Source organism: Podarcis pityusensis (genome assembly GCF_964106645.2).
Source record: "Podarcis pityusensis genome assembly, chromosome: 4".
NCBI classification, from domain to species: domain Eukaryota; kingdom Metazoa; phylum Chordata; class Lepidosauria; order Squamata; family Lacertidae; genus Podarcis; species Podarcis pityusensis.
In genome coordinates this window covers 103,712,100-103,733,267 of record NC_138027.1, presented here as the reverse complement: position 1 = coordinate 103,733,267, position 21,168 = coordinate 103,712,100, and the positions used below count along the sequence as shown (strand labels likewise).

The following is a 21,168-nucleotide window of genomic DNA, read 5'->3' as shown; positions in this document are numbered from 1 at the left end:
AAGAGGGCAAAGGACAATTCAAAGGCTTGTGCTTGCATATATCAGAGATTTAAACTGCCCTTTTTAAACAGCAGTCGTTGTGGTTACTTGTTTTACCAATGTTATTAACTCATTTCAGACTTTTCTGAAACCTGAATTAATGTCTGTGACATGCATCTACCGTACCATAAAGACATTATGTGGAGCCAGTGAAGTACCATAGATATCGGTCCTAAATATCACATGTGCTCTGAAATATAGGGACATTCCCTAAAGGCCATCTCTGTCTGCATGTGTGTGTGTGTGTGTATGCAGTTTTGAATTGCCAGCATGATTTCCCATTTAAATTACCAGCCCTTCTCCCCATGCTACTTTGAAGGGGTAAGAAGATTCAGTCATGGATCCCCCATATCACATGTAGTTTAACCTTTAGACTGAACAGAATTAATTCATATCGGTGAATTTGATACAATAGTAGTGTACTGTAATGTCTATTTTTGTGCTGTTTTGCAAGGGAAGTGTTGCATTCATGCTTTGTTAACTGCTTGCATTTCTTTTACTTAAGTTGGTATTCCTCTTTTGTTCTCTCTTGAACAAGAGTACAGTGGTACCTCGGGTTACAAACACTTCGGGTTACAAACTCCGCTAACCCGGAAGCAGGTCTCCTGGTAGCAAACTTTGCCCCAGGATGAGAACGGAAATCACGCAGCAGTGGGAGGCCCCATTAGCAAAAGCACGCCTCAGGTTAAGAATGGTTTCAGGTTAAGAATGGGCCTCCAGAACGAATTACGTTCGTAACCCGAGGTACCACTATAGTGCCATTTTCCGGAGGAAGTATTCCTGCCTCTAATAGCTTCCCTGCCTCTGCTTGTTAGCCATGCTGGCATTCTCCTGGTCCTGTTTGTCCTCCCCGCTCCCCTGGCATTCTGTAGAATATATTCTATATGAGCTTCTGTTCTTGAAGTTTTGAACAACCCCCTGACATTCCTGAAAAATTTATACTTTTGTAAAAAATGAAGTTGAGAGGTGATCTCATTTGAGGGGACTTTCCTCTTTTGAAGTCAAATGTTACTGTGTTGAACTTCCTTGGCCGTTTCAAAATATGTTGAATTCGACAGCACTCTGACTGCTGTTCCCAGACAGTTCAACAGCCCTGACACATCACAGCAAGGTGCCAGTTACGATTAAGAGTCCCCACCCCCTCTGATCTCTTGTATGACCAGAGCTGTTCTAGGTTGCAGTTATTTAGGGAATCTAGAAATTTTACCTCATTGTCATGACCAGAACAAGGGTAATTTAAGGAGTAGATGATGGGCAGTGATTAAATGGGAAGTGGACATTGGGTGGGGACTATGGCCTGGGTGTGGGAGCTTGAAGTCCCTCCAGAACTTTAAACAGTTTTTATGCTGGACTGAAAGATGAAGCTTTGACTTGGCCTGGAATCTGCCATTTTGATTTTGCTGCCCTAAATGCCTTAAACCAGGTCTGTGCTATATGGCAACTGAATCTTTTTATACTGCAAGCTACCATGCAGTTTAAGTTGTAATTTACATTAGTATTGAAAAATTGAACTACTTTTTTTTAATTTTTTTTAAAATGATATTTATTGAGGTTTCACATGAAAAGAATCATATTAATAAAAAAAAAGAATTTAAAAAGAAAAAGAAAAATACACAATACAGAATACAAAAAGAAAAAAGAATAAAAACAGTTAAAAACAATTCCATCTTTTCATCACTACTTTTACATTTACTTGTTTCTCGGACCTCCTCATACCTCCCTCTTTTGTATTCCAATTCAGTTTGTTTGTCCAGCAATTCCTTTCCCTCCTTTTTAATCCCAATCCTTGATCTTAATATAATATAACATTAAATTTTTACCTATTAAAAACCAATTTTCCATTCTTTTAGCCTTTTTAATCCTAATCCTTAATCTTGATCTATATATAATTTTAAAGCCTGTACAGCTAGAAGCCACTTAATTTCAATCCAACATCACTCTAACATTCATTAATTTTGCAATATTTCTGTAAGTAATCTTTGAATTTCTTCCAATCTTCTTCCACCGACTCTTCTCCCTGGTCACGGATTCTGCCAGTCATTTCTGCCAATTCCATATAGTCCATCAATTTCATCTGCCATTCTTCCAGAGTGGGTAGCTCTTGTGTCTTCCAATACTTTGCTATGAGTATTCTTGCTGCTGTTGTTGCATACATAAAGAAAGTTCTATCCTTTTTTAACACCGATTGGCCGACTATGCCCAGGAGAAAGGCCTCTGGTTTCTTCAAGAAGGTATATTTAAATACCTTTTTTAATTCATTATATATCATCTCCCAGAAAGCCTTAATCTTTGGGCACGTCCACCAAAGGTGAAAAAATGTACCTTCAGTTTCTTTACATTTCCAACATTTATTATCAGGCAAATGGTAGATTTTTGCAAGCTTAACTGGGGTTATGTACCACCTGTATATCATTTTCATAATATTCTCTCTTAAGGCATTACATGCCGTAAACTTCATACCTGTGGTCTATAACTGTTCCCAGTCAGCGAACATAATGTTGTGTCCAACGTCTTGTGCCCATTTAATCATAGCAGATTTCACCGTTTCATCCTGAGTGTTCCATTTCAGCAGCAAGTTATACATTCTTGACAAATTCTTAGTTTTGGGTTCTAACAGTTCTGTTTCTAATTTTGATTTTTCCACCTGGAAGCCAATTTTCATGTCCAAATTGTATGCCTCCATTATCTGATAATAATGAAGCCAGTCTCGCACTTTGTTTTTTAATTTTTCAAAACTCTGCAATTTCAGTCTGTCTCCATCTTGCTCCAAAATTTCCCAATATTTCGGCCATTTGACCTCCATATTGAGCTTTTTCAAGGCTTTCGCTTCCATTGGTGACAGCCACCTTGGAGTTTTATTTTCCAATAAATCCTTGTATCTTATCCAAACATTAAACAGAAAAATTGAACTACTTTTTAAACTGGTGTTAATTGAACTGGAAGCTGAAATTTTCAGCTGAGTCCTACTCTTAGGCTTTCATTAAATGCTGTCCCGTTTACCCTAAAAAACTGAAACTTATACTGCGTTGGAAGTAAATCGTGTCCTCCCTAAAAGAGGGCATGTGTTGCAGTGAGACCTGGAGACTGACTTCCTGGTTGTGGGTGGGTTGATTGGTTAGCCACAACACCCGATTGGTAGGTCCCTTGATGTTGGGTTTAATCTGGCCAATGGGGCGCAGTCTAAACGGATCGAGGGTCCTATATATACTCATGCACGTGACCCAGAACTTCTTCTTTCGCCTCGTGCATTGGAACACCCGCCCACCTCTCCCTACTTTTAGGGCTTTGCGCTTGACCTTGCTATGCCATCGTGTGTCATCTGTCGTTGGGACAGGGGCATGGCAGAAAATTCCCCACTTGGCTGATTGGCTGTTGCCATTTGGGTTTCGCCTGCCACGTAGCAAATCATCACAACTTGTAAGGTTGCGGATGGGCACTAGTTCATGTGACAGGGATGGGAGAACGGTCTCGCCATTCCTATGTAAAAGGTATTCCGTTAAAGGAATCCAGGGACTCAACTTGGTTTGGTCAACCCCCGAGAGGGGGTTGTGCCTGTGCCTGAGTCCAGGGGAGCATCTGGGGAGTGGACAGAGTCTGTTCCCGGGCTTTTCACCTACCTCAGGTGTTCACCCTTGGCTGACCTATGCTGGTGCCCTCGGTCAGCGCTGCCTGCAAGGATGCAGGGAGCTAGTCGAACCAGAGCCTATGCAACCACTCACTTTTCTGTAATCAATAAAGTTGTGGCCTAAATTCTGCCAAAACTAAAATGTGTTTTAATTTAGGGGGAGGTCTCTGGGTCTGAACACGCAAAAGCTAATACTACCTTTTTATTCAAAGACAAATCTCCCATTTACTCCATTGTGTGGAGCCATATAAGGGTGGGGTTACTCCTCCAAAATCGGTATTTAATCTAGGTTTCTGGTTTACTATTGCCCCTCAAGACTTCTCTGCTAATTTAGAGGTAGCTTTCCTTCTGGGGCAGAATTGAAAATGCATTTGTCCGGGTTTATTGCTCCTAGTTTTTGGCTCCTGAACTATATCTATATATATATTACAGGATTTATCTTCTAGCACACCCTGACTGTGCCCTTGCTAAAGTTTAAGTGATGCCTTAATGAATTAAATGGGAGGCACTTAGCCTCTAGTCACTCAGCTTCTTGACTTGCTTGTTACCTTGACTTGACACTTGATCACCGGTTCTAAGATGCTCGGGTACCTGGAGCTGCCCTCTTGCTTGGGATGCCAGTTCAAAACTCCATATTTTTATGGTACTCTCTTTGTGAAGGAACTCTTTTGTTTGCAGCTCAGCCAACACACACAACAATTTATTTATTTATTTATTCAGTCCATTTACCTGCTTTACAGGGGATTTTGAATGCAGACCAATATGTTAAATACCCCACATTTTCCAGATATTCCCCCCTTCCATGTAATGGATCCACTCACAAGTCTTAATAAGCATTTGTAAATCCACTGAGTAAGTCCTACTTGTTTTGACCAACACATTGAAGAACAGTTATATATGAATGTGTCCTTAAAAGAAATACAGTAGTTACAGACCCTCCAAGTTTCCCTGTTTTCCAGGGACAGTCCCAAATTTAAAGAAGCCATCCTGGTTTCTGATGTGATCCTGGATTGTCCCGCTTTTCCTTTGGACCACCCTATTTTTATCAGAGAAATGTTGGAGGGTATGGAGTTATGTGACTCTCAAACCAAGGGAATAAGTACAGTCTTGGGAAAAAGAAAGTGCACCCTCTTTGAATTCTGTAGTTTTACATCTGAAGACATAATAACAATTATCTGTTCCTTTGCAAGTCTTAAAATTAGGGAAATACCACCTCAGATGAACAACACATGACATACTACACTGTGTCATGATTTATTTAACAGAAATAAAGCCAGAATGGAAAAGCCATGTATGAAAAACTAGGTACACCTTATGATTCAATAGCTTGTAGAGTACATTTAGCAGCAATAACATGACGTAATATGAAGTATTTGTTTTCTGTAGGACCCAGGGCCATCTGTAGCAGATGTGGCACCGGGGTGCAAATATCCGCCCAGCGACCCCAAATTACCACAGATAGTGTTGGGGTGGCTGTAGCTGCGCACTGCCAGCCATCGTGGGGGGCAACTCTCCCCCATGCCGCTGAGGGCGACCGATCCCCACAGAGGCTTGGGAGTGAAGTTGCACGCGTCCCAAGCCTCCACAGGAGGAGAGCGCAGCTTCCCTCCCAAGCCTCCTCGGGAGGAGAGCGATCCCCACAGATGCTTGGGAGGGAAGCTGTGCGCCCACCAGCCATATGGTTAGCAGGGCGCAGCTTCCTTCCTAAGCCTCTGTGGGGATCGCTCTCCTCCCGAGGAGGCTTGGGAGGGAAGCTGCAAGCCCACTAGCCATATGGTTGGTGGGGCGCAGCTGGTGGGCATGCAGGGAAAGGTGAGACCGCCAGCAAAGCCGCGCAGCTGGGGAGCCCCTGAGAGGCCGGCACCCTGGCACGATGCACCACCTAGCCCTATGGGAAAGATGGCTGTGGTAGGACCTTATCCAACTCTCACATCATTGTGGAGGATTTTGGGCCCATTCGTCTTTACAGCATTTCTTCAGTTCATTGAGGTTTGCTGGCATTTGTTTATGCACAGCTCTCTTAAGGTCCCACACAGCACCTCGGTTGGGTTGAGGTCTGAATCTTGACTGGGCCATTGCAACCCCTTGGCTCTGTGCTTTTTCAGCCATTCTGTTGTAGATTTTCTGGTGTGCTTGGGATCCTTGTCCTTCAGCTGTTGGGCAGATCATCACACATTTGACTGTAGAATACTTTGGTATATAGAGGAGTTCATGGTTGACTCAATGACTGCCAGGTTCCCAGGTTGTATGGCTGCAAAACAAGCCCAAATCAGCCCTCCACCAGCGTACTTGAAATAATAATAATAATAATAATAATAATAATAATAATAATTTATACCCCACCCATCTGGCTGGGTTTCCCCAGTCATTCTCAGCGGCTTCCAACAAAATATTAAAAATATAATAAAACAAACATTAAAAATTTCCCTAAACAGGGCTGCCTTCAGATGTCTTTTAAAAGTAAGATAGTTGTTTATTTCCTTGACATCTGATAGGAGGGTGTTCCACAGGGCGGGCACCACTACCGAGAAGGCCCTCTGCCTGGTTCCCTGTAACTTGGCTTCTCACAGTGAGGGAACCTCCAGAAGGCCCTCGGCGCTGGATCTCAGTTTCCGGGCTGAACAATGGTGGTGGAGAGGCTCCTTCAGATGGTATGAGGTGCTTTTGCTGATATGCTGTGTTTGGTTTTTGATAAATGTGGCACTGTACATTATGGCCAAACATCTCCTCTTTGGTCTCATCTGTCCAAAGGACATTGTTCCAGAAATCTTGTGGTTTGCTCAAATGCAACTTTGCAAACCTAAGCCGTGCTGCCATGTTCTTTTTAGAGAGACGAGGCTTTCTCCGGGAAACCCTTCCAAACAAACCATACTTGTTTCATATTTTTCTAATTGTACTGTCATGAACCTTAACATTTAACATGCTAACTTAGGTCTGACCTTGGGGTGAATTTGCTGGGGCGTCCACCCCTGAGAAGATTGGCAACTGCCTTGAATGTTTCCCACTTTTGAATAATCTTTCTCACTGTCGTATGGTGGACATAAAATTGGTTGGAGATGGCCTTAGAACTCTTCCCAGTTTTATGGGCAGCATCCCCTGCTTCTCGAAGAGCCTTGTGTCATCTTTCCTCCTTAGGATTGTGTTAAAGCACACCTGTATGCTCCAGACCAGCAAACTGCCAAAACTTTGGCTCTTATAGAGGTGGGCACACTTGCTGATGATCAGTTAAGCAAGGACATTTGATTAGCAGCCCCTACATAGCCTCTTAATTCCTATGGAAGCAGTAAAGGTGTACTTAGTTTTTCAGACATGATTTCTCCATTTTGGCTTTATTTCTGTTAACTAAATCATGACACGGCATAATATGTCATGTGTGGTTGTTCATCTGAGGTTGTATTTATCTAATTTTAAGACCTGCTAAGGAACAAGTGATTGCTATTACATCCTGATATGTAAAACCACAGAATTCAAAGAGGGTGCACTTACTTTTCCCCCATGACTATAACTATACAACCTTTAGAAGACACCTGAAGGTGTTTTATTATGTTTATTATGTTTAATGTTTTATTATATATGTTGGAAGCTGCCCTGAGTGGCTGGGGCAACCCAGTCAGATGGGGGACGGGGTAAGAAATAGTAAAATTATGGTGGTAATGATGATGATTGGTGGAATAGGGTGCCTCTGTTTTCACCAGAGAAATGTTGGAGGGTATGTTGTTAGTATTTTCACTATTCTGTGCTTGACAGATTTATGGCTTTCGTGGTTTTTGTATCTCTTACCTGTGCAGGGGGGCAGGGTAACCAGGCTGCGGGGCCAAGAGAACAGGGATGTGCATGTCAGTCTTTCAGAGGGTCCAGGTTTGAACCTGCTTTGGGCACAGATTTCAGCTGTGAACATTTAAAATTTAGCAAGCATAATGCAGGTGGTTGGGGAGTATGGCATGAAGGGTGTTTTCTGCTTTATAACTCACAGCTCCAATTTTCCTCCAGAACAGCAAGGGAGAGGCCAAAGACCCATTGTTGGGCTCTGTGGACCGGCCCGCTGTAAGGAAGGGAAATTTTCAGGTAACAACCATTGTTTTCTTTTTCTTGCATGAATATATTAACTCTAACTTTAATGTCAGAATTGCAGACTATGTCCATGTTCCTACCAGAGGCCTAAAAATGGCTTCAGTGTGGAGAGAAGCCTCTGGGTGACAACAGAAGGAATTCTGACTGCTGCTACAGCCACCCACAGAGCGCTGCTGCCAGCTCGCTCCAAGTGTGGATCATTTGCTTGCTCATCTTCCGTCAGAGCTCAGTTTTTTGTTTTATTTATTGCAACAGCAGAGAGGAACCAAGAGACATTCTTGTTTCTCTCTCTTGCTTCAAGCAGCCTGAGACTGCAGGAGCGGCAGGCGAGTGGCTGTGCTAGGAGCGGCTATCGCTGTGTCCAGACCCAAGAGCGCTCACCCAGAGGCTTCTGACCACAGGGAGTCTCATTCACAGGGTTGTGTTTGAACTGGCACTCAGATTTCTCAGAAGCAGTTTATGTACAAGGGGTTTTTTTATGTGATGGGGAGTAAAGAGCAGCTCTGACCCTTTTAAATAACCTTCTTGTTTATGCAGTTCATCCCAGCTGTGATGGACCAGAATTAAGTCCACTACTAGTCCATCAGCTCTTCACTGCCTTTGAAATAATGCATGCTGAGTTCATGTTGAAACATCTTCCCTTAACCCTTTCCAGGCCTAACTAAACATCACATAGATACACATTTAATTTCCCCCCAATTGTTGTGGGAGGCGGGTGGGTGGCTGTTACAGCCATACCACTGGGGGAGTCATTGAATGGGAGAGAGCAAAGCTACACTGAGCATCTTTGTATTATTAACCCTTTCCATGTCAGCTGCTTTCCCTCCCTCATTTGTTACCATTACAGATGCTTGCTTGTACTTGCAAAAGTGTATTTGGAACTTAACGGGGGGGGGGGGCACAGATTATTGGAGGGGGGAGATAAAGCAGAAAAATACTGGCCATTGAAAGAGTTAAGCATCCTCTCTCCCATTTCCTTGCCACTTATTCAACCGTCCCAAAGCAACTTTTATGTAATAAAAATGGTTCTTGGGATTTCTGAAAATGTAACATTGAGCATAAAATCCATTTTTTCCATGTTCAACTTGTCTCTTGTCCAAATAGGAGAGCTAAGTACATGTATCAGCAATTAAAAATCTGACAGTTCCATGACCACACATTGTAGGCATCGCATTTGTTTTTTTCCTCAAGCTTGTCTCAGCGCACACCCTTCTGTTTTGATCAGACTGGGAAGGCACTACTCACTCAACATCCAAACACATGTTCTGGATTGTTTAACTCCCCCCCCCTCAAAAAAAAATCCTCCCAGGAAATGTGCAAAATGGAATTTCCTGGGGCATGAATGCAGACATGCACAGAAGCTACTTCTGTTTAATCTGAAACTGCCATTTTAATTACTGAAATGGAGTATGTAGGGTTTTTGCTGCTAGTTCAGGTTCATCTCAACTTGATTCTAAATCGATAAAAAATGGCAACTTTCTCCCCGCAGAAACAGTGCAAAAATGATTTAATTTTTTTTTCATGGATCAGTTTATGCACAAAACAATATGCTGGAATATACTGTAAAACTTTGGGGCCAATAGTGAGCCTTAAAAAAACAACAGCAACAACCCTAAAGTAGCTTTTAACCAACCATTCAAATGTGGGAAAGCACCCCTTCCTCCTCCATGAGCATCCATTTCAAACATTTCATTGACTGTCTAGCTAAAGGAAGGGACAAAACTCTGATCATCCAACAAGACCCCACCCACCTCCAAACCTCTGCCCCTCACATAGCAAAAAGTGAGGTTGAGGAAGTATTTTTAAAAAATATTCATTGTTTCTGGTTCTGCAAAGAAATGTTAAACTGTGAAGTAGTAAATGTATGACATGCAAAATACAGTTTCCAGCTGAGCGCAGAAAAAGGGGGATGAACGAAACACCTGCCACCTCCCACAGATCACCTGCCAAAGAAATACCACACAAGTATGCAAGAAAAAGACGACATAAGGTGCTTGGAAGCTCCGGTAGAATAAGCTCTGGCAAGAAGAAAGAAATAATTGAGACAACATCCAGAAATAAACAGGGGCCCAGATGGAAACCGAAATGGAAGGGGAAGCATGGGAGAAAGGGGAAGGAGAGGCAAACACCCACTTGCCATTGGCAGTGGTTTGATCAGAACTTTCTCCTCCTCTACAGATTATTGCTGGGTAGGGATAATCTGGATTAAGGAAGGGGAAAGTGTGGGGCAACAGTGATTCCCAGGAAACATAATATGGATGTCACACATTATAAATGGTAGAAGCGCAAGAAGTTTATGGGCCACATTAAAGGAAGATATGGCTATACATCTTCCTTTAAGGAGCAATGGTAGCAATCCTTGGCTAGTTGGAGCTATCTAGAGACAACCCTCTCAGTAAGGAAGGGAAGGCAGAATATGGTTGTCATTCAGAGCTGGAATGTGGAGGACAGACTTGGTGCATGATGGACACAATCCAGCAGGAGCACAATCTATTCTTATGCCATTTGTGGAGCAGACTTTCCCAAGATTAATTAGGGTAAGTGGGATCTGGTGCATCAGGCACCAAAATATATAGGGCTAGCATATATAGGGGTAGCCCTAACAGAGACAGAATGTTTTGTACAGAAAAGAGACTGCAAGGTCCCTGGAGGGGGCAGGAATTCTTCTGTATTTATTGCCAATCAGTTTTCTAATCTAACCCTCCTAATTGCTTTCCGTAGCTGAAAACACCATCTAGACCAATATAAATATGTAGATTCCAGAGAGCTCTGTTTAATAACGTGGAGCTTGAACATAAAACTCTATTTGTTTGTCTCTGCTTATTTATGTCAAGATCAATTGTAATTAAAGATGAATTCAGCATCAAAAAAAGCACTTTAGCTGATCCTTCTCATCAGGAGAATCCCTTCCTCTTCTGCCCCCCTCCCCCCATAGATACCTTGACAGACGCAGGTGGCGCTGCGGTCCAAACCACTAAGCCTCTTGGATTTGCTGATCAGATGGTCAGTGGTTCGAATCCACGCTCGGGACGGGATGAGCCCCCGTTGCTTTGTCCCAGCTTCTGGCAACCTAGCAGTTTGAAAACACACCAGTGCAAGTAGATAAATAGGTATCTCTGTGGTGGGAAGGTAAATGGCATTTCTGTGTGCTCTGGTTTCCATCACAGTGTCCCGTTGCGCCAGAAGTGGTTTAGTCTTTCTGGCCACATGACCTGGAAAGCTGTCTGTGGACAAACACCAGCTCCCTCAGCCTGAAAGTGGAGATAAGCACTTCACCCCAAAATCGCCCTTGGCTGGACTTAAACGTCCGAGGGTCCTTTAACTTTACCTTGTGATAACAGCTCCTTTTCCAGCAGGCATTTGCTCCCCTCCAAAAGAGAGAGAGAGAGAGAGATTTTGATATGAATTATAGAAGGTTTTGTGACACTATTGTGGCAGCAACAAAAGCTGTCAAAAATAAGAATTATTAACCATAATATAATCTGGATGGACAGTGCTGCTCATTCTCCAGGGAACTGATCCCATATGGTTTATTTTAAACATGTTATGTAAACTGTGGGAATGGGCAACAAATTACTAAAAGGCAAGGAATAAGGAAAAGTGCTTGTCTAATTCCTGAAGAGGCATATTTCATTTCATGATTTTCTTAAATCCACTTTCACAGATTAAGAAAGACCACTTTCAAAATACTCAGAGCAGTTCCACATGCCTCAGATAGATATTATTTGGTGCATATGTATCTGAAGACACCCTGGTGTAGGGGGCACTCCAGAAAAAAAAAACTTAAAAGGGTTTTTTCTTTCAAAAATCCCAACCATTATAAACTGTGCCCCAGGCCTGATTTTTAAAAAGCTCTTTTGCAAGAGACTAAATTGTCTGATGAGCAGCTTCTTGACATGACTGTCATCAAGGTAGACGGTTACGGCCAGTTCAGAGAGGGAAGCTGGACTCCAGGACTGTGTGTTTGTATCTCAGCCCAGTGTTTCACTTCTCCTAAGGAAAGACAGTCCTGATCTGGGACAGAGAACATCCTTGTCCCCTCCCACATGGTCTAAAGTGGCTGGAGCTACACCAGAAGCCATCATAAAAAGCTGTTGGCAACCCTGCTCCAAATTAGTGACATCTATCCATTGTTCTAGGTAGTAGAAATGGAGATAATTTTAGCTTTATATCCATGCATATTTGTTGATTTATTTTAACAGTTGTCATTTGCTTTGAAGCCAGAGGAAACGGTGGGGGCGGGGGGCTATAAATAAATGTTAGTGCCAAAGATACGTAAAATGGTCACAAAGCACATTCATCATATGGACAAAGCACTTCTGTTCCATTGGATTCAGTTACACCTTATAAACAATACATTAAGCTGAATTCCTATTGATCCAGAAGGTAATAGAAGCTGCAACATGCACACTGAAAACATTTCAAAAATAAAAATAATTTGCATTATACCAAGCCTCTCTTGTTTGCCATTTTACTCCCCATCATTCTGCTTAAACATTATCCTCTTGGTAGCTAATTTGTCCATTTTGGTGGCACATGCACTTCAGTTTTCAACAGCTGTAATTTCAGTTTGTTCTTACCCTGTAACCCCTTTTTTAAATGTTCAGTATGCTTGGAGCGCCCTGCCTATTTGTATACAATTAGCACAACCACACATTCTATGGGCTGCATCCTGGGGTTTTGCGACTCTAAATTCTATTGCAGCTGCCTTGTTTCTCTGCTTTCCTGTTTGCTATGACTTGCCAGCCATGGTTAATTCCAGGTAACTTGTTTCCTTTTCTTTCTATGGCTGCTAATTTCTCTGGTCTATTTTCGGATTTGCTCTCCCTAATGTGCACAAAGCGCTTCTGATTGTTTACCCTGGTGCCTCCAGAGACTGACAAAGCCTCCGGGCTGCTGCTGTTTATTGTACCCACTTGGACTGTTAAAGGTTTGTTTTCAACCAGAGAAGCAGGTCGGCCTGAGTTGTGATAAAGACCAATGGCACATCACCTTACCAACCTCTTCTGCTGCACAGTGTGAGATGAGGGCCCATTTTATATATTTATTTTTGCCTTTCAAATTGATTTCACTTTCTCATAAATACTCATTTAGCTGTGGGTGGTGATAGTTCACTCTGAGTTTATAGGTGCTTTTTTGTTTTGTTTTTTTGCTGTTGGTACAAGAGTACCTCTTCGATTTACTTCTCTCCTGTCTGCTAGCTGCAGCAAGTCAAAATTTCAGGCTAATGGTGAGGTGAGCAGCTTATAATATATGATAATCAATACTTCAAATCTGCTTTCTGTGATGTGACATAAAAAGGGAAAGCAAGGAAGGTGAATTAAAAAGACAGAAAGCTGCTGATGTCTTCCCCTCCCTTCTTTCCCCCCAGCCCAGTGGGACAAAAGCTCGGGGAGAAGGGGTAGGTTTTCCCTTCAAGGTCAATGCGTGCTTATTTCCTCTTAAAACCACTCTCCCCTCTTCATATTTAATTCAGTTGGTGCTAGGAATCCCTGGTAGCTCAAGTGGACGTTTAGTCAATACTGCAAGCATAAATACAAACCAGGATCGCTAGTTCACACGTTCAGAGGAAAGTAATGGAGTCAGCCGTAGTGACGTAGGTCGGTTCCAGCAGCTGAGACCAGGCGAGCTGAGATGGCTGCCTCGGGAAATTATGGGCCACCATTCAGGGGGGCAGAGTGGGAGGCAGGCACCTCTGACCTGGGTGGCAGAAGGGATACGGAGAGCTGCTCTAATGGCAATGGAAGCCCTTTCCTGCACAGGCCCCCTGCGCCAGAGTTTGGGGAGGCAGGGAACAAGGAATATGCCTTCTCATGAGCAGCTCTTGCTCATCTTGATGGGGTTTGCCCATGTGAGGTTTCCAGTAGAGCATGCAATGTGTCTTTGGGAGTGTGTGCTTGGAGAAATGCCATCTGGATTTCCCTTGTCCCCTGACACCCAAATGTCTTGGACTGGCCTTGTCACTTAGGTAAGGTTTTGAAGTGGGAGGATGGACCACCTGCACAGAGAACAAGGGGACTCTTTCTGGAGGGAGTGGTGAAAACAAAAAAGACTCTTTCAGCCAGTTTCTTTCTAAAAACGTTTTCTGCCTCCTTCCACCTTCAGCCTGTTGTCTGGTTTGTGTGGCTGCCTCCTTTCCCTGCTGTATTTTAAAGGGAGATCATCTTCAATATTGCTCAGAAAATCCTAATAGCAGTGGACTAACTGGCAAAACTTGTATAATTGGATATGGTTTGGATGTTCCTGATGTGGTTTGTGACGTGGCATTGGGGTGGGGGCAGGACTGCCAATCAAAAACAAAAATGCCAGTGATTCTACTGGGTTTGTCATAGTCCCCAGATGTGGCTTAGGTAGTTTGGAAACTGTTTTGTGAGCTGCTGTGGAAGCCGTCAGGCCAAAAAGCAACACAGAAACATCAAGATACAGAAAATAAAGTAATTCTGTGAATCCCTGCCACGTCCACAGAGGGATATATTAGTCACTGCCATCCATAGACTGGCTTGGTACACATCTATGCATTGAAAGTTTCTAGTAGTAATGTTCTGATTTTTGTGTTTTTTACACAGTTGTAGAGTGGCCAGAGCAATCTATATGGGATATTTTCATTTTTATGTATTTTGTTTTACAATTCTTAAATACCGTATTTTTCGTCCCATAGGACGCTCTGTCCCATAGGACGCACCTAGTTTTTTGGGGGGGAAATAAAGGAAAAAATTTTATTTCCCCCCCAAAACCAGGTCGGGGTAACCGAGCCAGGTCGAGGAACAGCGGGATGGCGGCGCTGCGCCTCCCTGCTGTCCCCCGAGCTTGTGGGGCTGGCCGATGTCTGCCCGGCGCGCGGGGCGCTCTGCTTCAGGGCGCCCCGCGTGCCGGGTGGCAGGCTGCTATCCGCAGCGTGGGGAGCCCTGCGGGGAACTCCTGCAGGGCTCCCCACACTGCGGATGTCTGCCCGGCGCGAGGGGTGCTCTGCTTCAGGGCGCCCCTCGCGCCGGGCGGCAGGCTGCTATTCGCAGCCTATACAGCCCTGCGGGAACTCCCGCAGGGCTGCCTAGGCTGCGGATGTGTTCCCGAAGCGCCGGGCGCTCTGCTTTCAGCGTGCCCGGCGCTCCGGGAAGCAGGCTGCTATCCGCAGCCTAGACAGCCCTGCGGGAACTCCCGCAGGGCTGCCTAGGCTGCGGATGTCTTTCTGAAGCCTGGAGAGCGAGAGGGGTCGGTGCGCACCGACCCCTCTCGCTCTCCAAGCTTCAGCGAAAGCCTGCATTCGCCCCATAGGATGCACCCAGATTTCCCCTTCGTTTTTGGAGGGGAAAAAGTGCGTCCTATAGGGCGAAAAATACGGTAATATATGGAAGGATGATAGTTCTTTTAGGAGATAATATGCAAAGTATTAAAGCCCTACACATGCAATCAGCTTATTTATACTCTGGACATCATCCAGCCAAGGTTAAGCACATAAGTCCCACTGACTTCAACCAAAGACAGTTAAATGTATGTGTGTTTAAAAGTCCCCATTGAAATGAACAGGGATTAGATGTAATTTAACTAGGACTATATTGTGTTCAGTGTTCATTTTTTGTTCTTTGATTGACAGGGCTTTACAGAATACTCGGGAAACCCAGACTGTTGTTGTTAAGGAAATTCACTTTCTTATTTTCTATTTTACTCCTTTACTTCTTTCATATTTATTCCTTTGAAAACCAGTTTCTAGGTTCTGTCACACATTGGTGTGACCAGCATACCGAACCAGGCTGGGGTGTGTGTCATGATATGGAGATGAAAGTGGGTATCAATGCAGATGGGGGGCGGGTGATGGCCCAGGGCTCAATGGCTGACACTCAGCCCAGTGGGACAAAGTGAATAGCTACAGTCAGTTGAGATACAGTAAAACCTGCCCCTTCTTCCTTCCACTGGGATCGCCATGGACAGAATTAGCTCCTATGTTAGCTGTACCCCTTAGTCCACCCTCAAAATAAAAAAATCCTTCCAGTAGCACCTTTAAGACCAACTAAGTTAGTTTAAGACCAACTAAGTTAGTCCACCCTGTTACTTTTTCTCATGCTACTGAATCCCTGCAATTCAGCCTTACCAAGAAATCCAAAGCACTGCACTTGGGGGATGAAGCTTGCCCCTTGCTCCTGTCACTGGGTGGTCAGCCAGCAGGAATCTCATGGAAGGTTCATTGTGTCCAGGACACATTTTTCACATGTGCACACCACCCGCCCTTCCTCTAAATGCACTCACACATACACACTGCCCATTGTAACTCCAGGCATTTTGATAATTCTCATGAGAATATCATGGCAGAGAAAAGAAAATCCACTTTGTTAACGATTCTTGAGAAAAGAGAAGAAAGCAATCTGACTGGAAAATATTATCAGCTGTAAGAAAACATAAATGTATGACACTTCCTAATAGTAAGTGCTGCAGAAATCAAATTTTCCAACAGATTCTTACCAAAACAAAAGCAAAAAAGATAAAAGCCAATTACACAATCCATACTCATGTCTAATAAAACAGCTGCAATAGCTCTTTTGACAAGCTTGTACTCAATGCGCAGAAGCGGAAAAAATTCATTCCTGTGTTTTTTGCTAGAAAAGGAAGCTTTTTGAGAAACACTTTTTATTACACGACTGCCATGCAACAAAACATTTACAAACAATAGAGATGTCAAAGATGAAAGCTCAGCTTGCTTAATTTTTATGAAGTGTTTGTGTTTATGTAGAGTCAGCCATTGTTCGGTTATTGGTTTTTGTGTTAAAAAGCAATACTGATAATTCCTCTTGAGTTAGTTCACTACCATTTGCTCTTCTCTCAAACGATTTAAGCAGTAGCGAGACAAACAGATTTCTACCGCAGATTAGTTTACAGTTGAAGCTCAGTTCCATGGAGAGCAGCTCCCTAAAGGCCCCCGTTCTGCTTCCTTTGGGCTACAGAGCCACTGATGTACCTTGAGAATAGTTCTAAATAAATCGATGGTCTCAACTTGTTGGTTTATGCAATGCTCCTGAAATGTTTTAATTATGATTCCTTTTGTAATGAGGATGGCCAGTGATCAAATAAGCAAGCTGTGATCTGATTGAGGCAGCTGATTAATGACTTTAAAAGCATTGTAAACCCCCCCCCCCTTGTTTGTTTTTGCAGAACAAGAGGAGTGTGTTAATTGCACAGATGAATGCCGAGTGCTTGGTCATTCTGACAGATGTTGGATGCCCCAGTTCCCTGCTGCCAACCAGGCTGAAAATGCAGATTATCGAACAAATCTCTTTGTCCCCACAGTGGAAGCTAATGTTGAGACTGAGACTTACGAAACTGTGAACCCCACGGGGAAAAAGACTTTTTGTACCTTTGGGAAAGACAAGAGAGAGCACACTATTCTCATTGCCAATGTGAAACCTTATCTCAAAGCCAAACGTGCCCTGAGCCCTCTCCTCCAAGAGGTTCCCTCAGCATCAAGCAGCCCAACCAAGACCTGTATTGAGCCTTGCACCTCAACAAAAGGACCGCTGGATAGTTGCGAAGTCAAAACAGGAGCCTTGGCTGACCCCAGCAGCCAGTACATGACAGCCAGTGACAGCCAGTACCTATCTCCTAGTAAACAGTCCAGAGACGCTGCCTTCATTGCGTCCGATCAGATGGCCAGGGTCTTTGCTGAGGTGCATTCCCGGGTGAGCCGAGACTCCGCTGAGATGGACTCTGTGTTGGAGCAGATAGATCGTTCAAACAGGGAACTAGGGAGAGAGTCAGTGGATGCAGAGGAAGTAGTGCGGGAGATTGACAAGCTTTTGCAGGACTGTCGGGGAAATGACCCTGTAGCTGTGAGGAAATGAAACAAAAACCACAAAAGACAGCCTGGCATTTGTTTGCTTCTTCTGCTGAATTTAAAAAAAAAAAAAAAATCTCCCCTGGTTCTAAAATTTATACAGGGATGAACAAAGACCAATGCTGCTTTAAGGCTTTTAGTGAACATCTGAAGTGCCCACAAGTATGTTCTTTTCACTGCTCTATCTTTTTCCACAGATAACACTGGTTTCGTTTTTACCAAACTTTCATTAGAACGGTGTGATGTATGTTAACGAGAAGGAAGGAGGAGGGAGAAAAATGATGCCACTTTGACAATCTAATAGAAAGATATAAAGGGAAAATAGGCAAATGGAACCTGATATTTTAGGACTGATAGTTGTTCACTGTTTATGTGTAGACTCCATAAAAAGCAGGGTGGAATAGTTCTCTGATAGATTTCCAGCGGTCATTATAGGCTTCTACTGAAAATCCCAAAATCAGAAACCAAGAAACAAAAAGTCTTGTAGTCAACCAGACCCCACTAAGAATTAACACTCATTTGTGACAACCATTTCTGTATAAAGTTATCTGCCACCCAAAAAAAAGAAAAAAAGGGAAAAAAAGAGAAAGAAACCCAAGAATCCATTCCATAACACTGTTCAGCAAAAATATTCTGGTCATTAGTAACACAGCTCATGTCATATTAAAGTTAAATGTGAAATGATAGAGTCCTTGTTTGTCCTGCACCTGCATAAACTAACTCACGTGGAAAGGAGAGGGGGGGGAAATGCTTTAGTGTCCAGCAAAATTTCTAGGCTAGCAGTATGTTTTAAACCTGAGGCATAATATGAGATCACAAATAATAATTACCTTTTGATAGGTAATAGAGGAGACAAATTAACATTATTAACACCTTTTGTAATTCATTTGTGGACACTAAAATAGCTCAAGTGAGTGCAAACATTTCAGACATCAACACAAATCCACACAAAACCATTTAAATGTGCAAATGTAAGAAGATTCAATGTGTTTACATCAAATGACATATTTTTATTGATTTATTGCAATTCAGTGCATTTGAGCCAAATTGTTGAGTGTATAAGAGCTATATTGTGTATTTTATTAAATTAATATATAGTTGTGTTGCAAAAAAAATATATTTGGGCTTATGATGTAAATGGCAAGTGTTGCCTCAGTAGCTGTCAAACTCTATGAGTTTTGTTCTCTCCTTTTCTTTCTTTCTTTCCCCCTGTGGAGTGTGGGAAGCAGAGCCTCAGAGCAGTCTCTTGTTTAATGTATGGTCCACTAAGTACCACAGTACATAATCTGTTCAAAATGTGTCTTGAGTGAGTTGATGGAGCTAACTGAACGGCCGACAAATACATCCATCAGTCATGGTTATGTGCAAGTCCTTGTAGAAGCTTCTGTCGCAACCCATGTTTAATAACAAAAATTACACTTGAACCAACACCTGGAACCTTGTTCTTTACTGAGCTTCGTCACTCACTCACATGAACACAGGCCGTCTGTTTAGATATCACAGTCATGGTTGAATTCTCAAATTACCCTAATATTTCAAAGTTTCATACTAGACTTCGGTTCATGGAGCATGAAAATGCTTTGGTGCCCATGTGGTACAAACAATCTTTTGTCTGGTTTCCTGGAAATTGCTGTTACATTGACTGAGGTTTCAGCTTGAGCTCACAGCCCTCCTTCTCTCTCTCCTATCACTCTCTATTATAAGAATTTTTGGTAATTTTATTCGCTCTCTGTCCATTGCACACACTTTTCTATGTGCTGTTCCGCATTTGATTCTTACGAAAGCTACGTTTTAAAATTAATGTTTTCTTTGAATTAAATTTGTAAGTACAACTGAGCACCATAAAACATTCATATATCTCCTTAGTTCCCCATATCTGTGTTTTGGGTAAACTGTGCAACATAGCAGCAATATTAAATATGAACCCATCATTTTCTTCCTTTTTTTTTCAGTGTGAAAAGCAAACTTACTTCAGGCTGGCAAATTTCAGGCTCCACAGCCATTCTTTTACTTCAAACTCCACATTTTTCACTCCACTAAAGAAGTGAGAGAGTAGTATCAGAGGTGATGTTAGGTTAGTTGTGCAATGGTTATCACATCCTTAAAAGCAAAATAGGACTAAAAATAATTCCCTGTCCTTGTATCTGAAAACAGCTCACTTTGAACTTGGTTTCCATCACACAGATGTTTGAATCATGAGCCTACAATACTCAAGTTGGGCTCTGTTATTTAGGAGCAGGAGGTGCCTTGTTTCCTGACATTTAAGATTGCATCGGGGTGACCCTCCTTGCAGCTGGCAGTGTGGTGGGGGCGGCACTCACCTGACCTCTGCTCAGTCACATCACTGCTGCTTTCTGGGAGATGGAGACGAAGGTGGGAGGTGGTGGTGAGGTTAGCATGGTGCAAACACAGGCAGGAGTGCCAGATTGGCTCCGCGGGTGCATTGCACTGCACTGACCTTGCCACCACCTCCCATTTCCCAACATCACAAGGTGAGATGGGCACCGCTGCCTCACCATGGCATCTGCTCCTGCCTCGAAGTGATGGTAGCAGGAAATGACAATTCATTTGATATAGTTTTCAAATCACCTACAAATTGTGGAGTCTGGATGTCTCCTAAGTGACATTCTGAGGTCTGCATGTGCTCCTGCCCATGTAGAACGCCATATGCCCTAGACAACTTTGAATTGTTACCCGAGAGCCCATTATTGAATTAACAAAATGGCCATGTTTGATGTTTGAAGCTTCTCTTCATAATTAATTGATACAAATCAATTTATGTATCTAAAATGTGTTGTTCTGAGTGCTATAAAGTATTATTTTACCAGGAAATATTTTCTAAGCTGGTGTAGCTTTGACATCTGAAATATCCTTCTTAGAAAGGAGCATCAGGCATGTAGTTACTGCCAGCAACATAATTCTTCCACAGAAGCTTAGTTTCTGTGTATAAGTAATGTTAAGTGATGGAGGTAAAATGTATTTTCTAAATGGTTGCAGCATTAAGTAACCAGTTACTGTTACATGTCTGAAGACATAAACACACACACATGCAGAGCCTTCCCAGAAAGGCCTTTGCCAATGTAAAAAAACAATTTACCTTAAGGCGCTCTGTCACTGGTGATTTACTAGCTCTAGCTGTTTAACACATTATCTGTATTTAGTTGTGATTATTTATTTACCAGGCTTAGGTAATGCAATGCTCATGACTCACAGCTGTAATGCTCAGTTTGGGAAATCTTGCTTTTATTTAATTTAGCTGTCAATAACTAGGCACCATAGAACTCTGGGATGCTGTTTGTGTCTGAAGCATTGTTTTGCTTCCTGGCCTGACAATTGCGTGTTGAGTCCCACAGTGCCACCCCCCAAAAAATTCACACTTCACACATCAATTTTTGTTTAAGGTTTTTGGCATAATTTTGGCCACAACTTTATTCAAAATACAAAAAATGTGAGTGGTTGCTTAGGCATTGGTTATGACTATCTGTCCTTGCCCTCAGGGACAGAGCTGGCCTTCCGGACACCAACGGAAGCCCGCGTGGGAAACAAGTATTGGGTGAGAAAATGAAGCTGGGCATCAGTCCCTCACTTCTCACCCTCATGTTCCTTGCACGGC

The 21,168-nt window shown here is 42.9% G+C and overlaps 1 protein-coding gene across 10 annotated transcripts in view; it reads left to right on the top strand.

Moving 5' to 3' along the window:
* The window catches only part of PCDH17 (protocadherin 17), a 145,704-nt gene extending 126,220 nt beyond the window's left edge, over positions 1 to 19,484 (top strand). For 3 of the 10 annotated variants that reach the window (XM_081002941.1, XM_081002938.1, XM_081002943.1), the window contains 2 exons: positions 7,655 to 7,729; positions 16,877 to 19,484. In XM_081002941.1, coding sequence (XP_080859067.1) covers positions 7,655 to 7,729; positions 16,877 to 17,562 — 761 coding nt within the window. In that variant the 3' untranslated portion in view covers positions 17,563 to 19,484. Of the gene's footprint in view, positions 1 to 7,654; positions 7,730 to 16,876 lie in introns of those variants that run through there. The other 7 variants (XM_081002940.1, XM_081002939.1, XM_081002942.1 and 4 more) reach the window with 5 other exon arrangements.
* Positions 19,485 to 21,168: the final 1,684 nt, after the last annotated feature.